At 34.3% G+C, this 7,200-nt stretch overlaps 1 protein-coding gene across 1 annotated transcript; it reads left to right on the top strand.

Moving 5' to 3' along the window:
- The first annotated feature begins 281 nt into the window (after positions 1-281).
- On the top strand, positions 282-5,402 carry LOC145086274 (coatomer subunit delta-2-like). The gene is made up of 12 exons (XM_079024026.1): positions 282-428; positions 520-587; positions 731-770; positions 1,517-1,740; positions 1,837-2,079; positions 2,162-2,357; positions 2,430-2,734; positions 3,931-4,123; positions 4,216-4,369; positions 4,467-4,529; positions 4,629-4,725; positions 5,116-5,402. Exons 2-12 carry the CDS (start codon positions 585-587, stop codon positions 5,203-5,205), a joined length of 1,608 nt encoding a protein of 535 aa, XP_078880152.1. The 5' UTR covers positions 282-428; positions 520-584; the 3' UTR covers positions 5,206-5,402.
- Positions 5,403-7,200: the final 1,798 nt, after the last annotated feature.

Raw genomic sequence — 7,200 nt, 5'->3', positions numbered from 1 at the left:
TTACAAAAACCGAAATAATATTTTGATTCATCTAATATATACCCCTTGCAAGAAATAGAAAGATAAATGGTTTAAAGTCTTTATAACAAAAATTTGTAAACTTCCATCATAAAACACAAAATATAACAATGTAATTCCATTTATTCTGTGTATTATAGCATCTTACTTTTATATTTCATTTTGCAATAAAAAAAAACTTTCTTATATTTCTATTATATTATTACTATTGACTATTGTAGTTCACAAAAGTTTAAATGTAGAGCTAAAAAAATGTGTGTGCAAGTAGAATTTAGTCAAAACTTCGGGGTTGTTAATATAATATTTTCAACTCATCTTGTTTAAGATGTGAATTTCTCTTCACCAGAAAACCTGAATAACCCTTTCACAGGTTCTCTGCTATTTTCCTTCGCCGGAGCAATCATCTGAAAGTGCGTTTTCACCCTATGCGATCTCATTACCACATCCGTCACCTTCTTATTCCGATTACATTGATCTAACACCTTGATCTGTTTTATTTAGATCTGTAGGCGTGTTCAAACATTTGCATTTGGTTCTGTAGTTGTTGAATCCCAATTCTGGTCATAATGGTAATCAATCTCATTGCATATCTGAATCCTTTAATCTTCATCTTCAAATCTGAAATCGCATTGGAGTTTCGGCGTCAATTGTGATCTCTTGATTTCTGGAGCGTAGATTTGGTTTCTAACTCTTTTTTTAATTTTCATAATAGGTTGTTCTAGCAGCATCCGTAACCAGTAAATCTGGAAAAGGTGAGATCTTAATTTCATTTTGACATTTTCTCTATGTTTCAAATCCTACAATAAGATCAGATGTGATACAAATCTGTAGTTTTTCTGCATTCGAAAGAAAAATTACAACCAGCTAAGAACGTTTTGTCGATTTAGTAGTGTTTTTACCCTTGTATGTTCTAAATGAGTGCACTTATGATAACCTCCTTCAATTAAGCGATATCATTTTAATAGAAGTTGCTTTGAAGTGTTATGAATACTGCAGAACTTTCAGTTTCGTAGCTTTGCTTCTTTGCATCTGGCCTAATTTGCTAATCTAATACCATGTCGATGTCTATGGCCCAGATCAGAGACTGTTTCATCATCTTGTTATTCCTATCATTTGGCATTGTTATCTTGGTTTGATGGGATCATTGTCATAATGTGCAACATAGTGTCGAGAGAGTCTACTATGAGGTGTGAGCCATAATAGACATAATACTCCCACTGAGAAAGCAGTATACTGAATAGCATTTCCTAATAGGATTCACTTTGGCTAATCTTTTGATTGCTTTATTTACCCTCTTGTTTATACATAGTAAGAATAGTTCTACATGGGATCAAAGCCCTCAGAAATGTGCTTTATGTGAGGGGATTTCCTTTCCCCAAGTGATGTTTCAACCTAGCATCTTGATTTTCTTGTGTCATCAAATCCTTCTGTATATATGTCGTGTTTAATATACTGCAAACAGTTTTTGTTTACTAATAATCGTATAATCCTTCTACAGCTCTTGTTTCAAGGCAGTTTGTGGACATGTCTAGAATAAGAATTGAGGGACTTCTTGCAGCTTTTCCTAAATTGATTGGAAGTGGGAAACAACACACTTATGTTGAGACTGAAAATGTGCGCTATGTGTATCAGCCAATGGAGGGTATATATCTGCTGCTTGTTACAAACAAGCAAAGCAATATTCTTGAGGATCTTGATACACTGAGGCTTCTCTCTAAAGTTGTATCCTTTTAGTTATAGTTTTCTTCTTGGTTTTACATGTAAAAATCTTACTATCTTGTTTAAAAGGGTTACAAAATCTTCCTTAACTCTCCATAGGTCCCTGAGTTTTCTGCCTCTTTAGATGAAGAAGGCATTTGCAAGCATGCATTTGAGCTGATTTTTGCTTTTGATGAAGTCATTTCCCTTGGGCACAAGGAAAATGTCACTGTTGCTCAAGTCAGGCAATACTGTGAGATGGAGAGTCATGAAGAAAGATTGCACAAATTGGTATTGCAAAGCAAGATCAACGAAACCAAAGATGTTATGAAGCGTAAAGCTAATGAGATCGATAAAAGCAAGGTAAGGTCAACTGTCAATGATTATGACTTTTTTACCCTTCCTTTTGTATCTCCTCTACAACAATTTTGCATCATTTCTTCAGATAGAGAGGGGCAAACTGGAAAAGGGTGGCTATTCATCTCTTCAATCCATGAGTTCAATGGGGTCAATGGGTTCAATTGGAAGAATGGATAATTCTTTTAGCAATGATATGGGCATTTCAAGTGGTAATACATTTGGAGGTTCTTCTGGATTTGGATTAACCTCTGATGTCGACTCCTTCTCAACCAAATCTAAAGGTTTGCAACTGTTCATATCAACCAATCAGATATAAAATTTGTTTTTGGTTATTTACATTTTTACCCTTTTAGGTCGTCCAGCTGCTTCAGTTGCAGCTCCAGCTAAAGGCATGGGAATGAAACTAGGGAAATCACAAAGAACAAACCAGTTCTTGGAATCACTGAAAGCTGAAGGGGAAATGATTGTTGAAGATGTGGGCCCCAGTACTAATCCAACCAGACCTGCTGCACAACCACTTACTGATCCAATCACTTTTACAGCTGAAGAGAAACTCAATGTGACATTAAAGAGAGATGGTGGTCTTAGTAATTTTGATGTTCAGGGAACTTTGTCTCTCCAAATACTTAATCAAGATGATGGATTTATCCATGTTCAGGTTCTCATTCTCTTACCCTTACTTACCCCCTTTCTTTTTTATTATCAGGAGGGTGTTTACGTCTTTTTTGCATAGACAAAACATTCACTATTCCTGCATTTCATATGATGGAATCAGGTCTCATTCTGTTACCCTAACCCCCTTTCTTTTTATTATGAGGGCATTTACGTCTTTTTTGCATAGACAAAACATTCACTATTCCTGCATTTCATATGATGGAATCAGGAAAGCCAAAGGAGAGGAATGGAATGGTTCATTCCATTGATATGAATAGGTCTTTGTTTTGTATAATGGAATGGAATGAATCATTCTTGAAGGAATATGATTTATCTCAAAATTGTCAATTTTCGTTTCTTAGTCCGGAAATATTTATTTATTTATTTTTTCCTGGAATGGAATGAAAAATTACAGTATAACCCATTTTCATTTATTTAGTTTTTACTAACACAGATTTTTATAAAGTTCCAGGGTTTCAGTTGAGTTACAATTTTGTTTTTAAACATAATTAAAATCTTATTTGGGTTCTAAATATGTTTTTATTTTGTTTAAATTTTATATATGTAATGAAAAATTTAAATATAACCCAGTGTTATGTATTTAATTTTTAATAACACAATTATTATCAAAAAAATTCACGATAATTACTATTTTATTTTCTAAACCAACTAACAAAAGTATTCTGTATTAAAATTATATTCGGGCTCTACTAGCTTTTCTATTTTTTTTTTGCCTTTAAACTTTTATAAATAAACATATTAATTATAGTTAACTAATGTAGAGTATAATCTAAAACTATGTCATAAGAATTCATAACAAAATTCATTCCATTCCTTCCAACCAAACAAATGTAACCACTCATTCCATTCCATTCCCCATACCCTAAAAACTATAAAATTAAGAGTAAATTACTGAAATCGTCCCTATGGTTTGGTCAAAATTGCACGTTTAGTCCCTAATTTTTTTTACACTTGGATCATCCCTATGGTTTGATTTTATTACGTTTTTTGTCCCTATAGTTTGGTCAAAATTCTATGTTTTGTCCCTAACTTTATATAAGGGACGAAAAACGTTACAAAATCAAACCACAGGGACGATCCGAGTGCAAAAAAAACATTAGGGACCAAACTAGTAATTTTGACCAAACCATAGGGACGATTTCAGTAATTTACTCTAAAATTAAATATAAAATCATGCAGATTGAAAGTGCAAGCAACCCAGAGATCAAATTCAAGACACATCCCAACATCAACAAAGAACTGTTCTCCAATGAAAACATTCTTGGATCCAAAGATCCCAACCGTCCATTTCCAGCTGGCCAATCTGGTGATGGCCTCGGTCTCCTCAAATGGAGAATGCAAAGTAAAGACGAGTCAGCCGTCCCATTGACTAGTAAGTCCCCACTCCCAATCACCGCTAAATTACCACTTTGCCCCTATGCTATTCCAAAAACTTATAAAAACTTTTTATATACATTTAAACAGTTAACTGCTGGCCTTCTGTTTCTGGAAATGAAACGTATGTTAGCATTGAATACGAAGCTTCTTCAATGTTTGATTTACAAAATGTTGTTATTTCTGTCCCTCTTCCTGCTCTTAGAGAAGCCCCAAATGTAAGACAAGTTGATGGAGAATGGAGGTAAAACTAATCCTTCTTTATATAACTATATTATATTATATTATAATACAATAAACCACTTATACATGGATCTTTTTTTTTTCTTTCCCATTTGCAGGTTTGATTCCAGAAATGCCATGTTGGAGTGGACTATACTTCTCATTGATAACTCCAACCGCAGGCAAGTCTTCAATGTTCTTACTTTTTTTTTTTGTAATATATATTTTTTTAATTTATAGAATCATGAGTTTGCTAAATATATATATATAAAAAATTGTAGTGGGTCAATGGAGTTTGTTGTTCCACCAGCTGACACCTCGGTTTTCTTCCCAATTTCTGTTCGCTTCTCTGCAACAAGTACTTTCAGCAGCATGAAGGTACACTTTCTACATATAAAAATTGCAAATTTTTTGTGACACCAAAAAAGGTAAGACAAGGACTCACTTTCAATCTCTCATTTGTGTAAAAGACGTAAATACCCTCCTCATCCTCATCATCAAAAATAACCTTAGAAAGCTTCTCCAGTTCAGTTCAGTCATGTCCTGTGCAACAAACGCTTTCCGCGTTTGTTACATGGGATTGAACCGGACTGGACAAACTTTCTAAAGTTATTTTTAATGATGAAGATGAGGAGGGTATTTATGTCTTTTACACAAATGAGAGATTGAAAGCGAGCCCTTGCCCCACCTTTTTAGCTGTCACAAAAAATTGCAATTTTTTTCAGTACACAGTACACAGTATACAGACTGAATAAGAATAATTTATAGGTGGCTAGTATTGTGCCGCTAAAAGGGGGAGCTCCACCGAAGTATTCACAGAGGACTCAATTGGTAACCGAGAGCTACCAAGTTGTTTGATTGAAGTTATATTATTAACATTCAAATCGATTTGTCAATTAAAATTCATTTTCATATATAATTTTTCATTCGGCTTTGGGATTTTAGTCTACATAGACATTAAAAAAAAATATTATTGTCTTTATATTTTCAGACATTATTCAAATTTTGAATTATAATCGCTTGATAAAGGACAGACCAGTAAGTTGTTTTCGTGATTTAAAGTGTAATGCTTTGTGGTTGATAACATTTATTTGAGCCAATAACTTTTTTTAGTGTTTTGTATAGTTGCATAGGGTTGGTAGAATGGTAGGTATAAGATTATGAGTTAGATGCAACCATTAAACGCAATCCCGAATAAAGTGTAACATACTCTTTAGATCGAGATCCTGTTTAAAATATAGATGAGAAATTTGTGCAAGATCCACAAGAAATTGAAAATTGTTCCAAATTTGCACCCCTTTATCTTGATAGAAGTGTTTATATGTTTTCGTTGGAAACAAAGTAATGGATCACAAAATGTAAAAATTATGTGAAATCAATTTTGAGGTACGTATTCATAATTCATGCTATCAGATAATGTTTCAAGGAGTGATAATGTGATATCCGTACCTTATCATTAGTTAACTGTAACACCACATCATTGTGCTTGTGCACAAAATGGGGTGTTGATCGGGTAATTTTTTTGGGTTTCGGGTAATTCAAGTTTTTCATGTTAAAAAAGATACACGTTATCTGACCCAAATTAAGTTCAGGTAATTCGGGTTTGGGTAATACGGGTAGTGGGTTGTGTTTGGGTAATTCGGGTATTACCTAAAATATATATATATATTTTTTAATTGCACCTGAAAATAAATTTAATGAAATAAATACGTTGTGCTTTATTAGTTTTATATAAACAAATGAGACATAAACAAAGTTACTCAAACTTTGAACATTAGGATTTTTTATTCAATAATACTTAAGATATCAAGTAATCTTTTAACATCTTAATTTAATTTAGACAAAACTTCAAAAATGGTCTCTGTGGTTTCTGAAAATATCAAGTTTAGTCTCTAAGTTCAAAAAACCTCACAGATGGTCCCTGTGGTTTCAAAACTTTTAACAAATGATTCTTTTTGCTAACTCCGTTAATATTTAGCCGTTAAGTGAAGGGCATTTCTATCATTTCACAACCATAGGGACCATTTATGAAGTTTTGCCTTATTTTAAAAATAAAAAAATAATAAATGTAGTTATTTAATATTAAAGGGCCCCACCCCTCTGTGTGTGTGTGTGTGTGTGTGAAGCAGTGGTGGGAAGTTTGTCTTCTTTCTCTGTCACCACTTACACCTCCGACAATCTTCTCGTTGGAGAAGAACTTTGTCACAAAAAAAATCAAACCATACACTCCAAAATCGGAACCATCCTCCATGGCCACCATCGACGAACTAACTCTCACACTGATGTTCTTTCTCAGATCCCTGACTATGAACCGATCGATTTCAGTGGAGATAACCGAATGTTTCTCTAAATCCATAGTTGGATTAAAAACCCACAATGAACTCGCCATCAATTCTTGATCAACAAAACACAACAAAATAATTCAAGATTTCTGGAGTTCTTCGTCATTCCCGGTGGTGTTCATCATGTGTGTCCATTGTCCTTTTTAGCGGTTCCTGTCGGAGCAGAAACGGATCTTCAAGTCTGAACTGAAAACCATAAAACTGGTTTGGATCTGATGACTTCGGCAGATCTACAAGCTCCTTCGCTGAAGAAGAAAACCTCTTTGAATTGGATTTGGATGTGTCTTCTTCGGTGATTTCACAGCCTTCACCTTCATCTCCTTTGGGTGTCTGTACACGGTCTCACCCAGCCACCACCAAGTTTCAGCTCCACCCTATTACAGTCGGCACCCTCTACCGAAATCCCCTCAATCGCACCTCAAGTTCATCCCAAAATTCATGTAACCCTCTTGCCCTCTTCCATTCCGTTTTAGTTCTTAATTTTTCCTCCACTGTCGACGGGATGAAAGGG

Source organism: Lactuca serriola, chromosome 2 (genome assembly GCF_051521515.1).
Source record: "Lactuca serriola cultivar US96UC23 chromosome 2, Lser_US96UC23_V15, whole genome shotgun sequence".
Lineage (NCBI taxonomy): Eukaryota > Viridiplantae > Streptophyta > Magnoliopsida > Asterales > Asteraceae > Lactuca > Lactuca serriola.
This window is presented reverse-complemented; position numbering and strand designations above follow the sequence as displayed.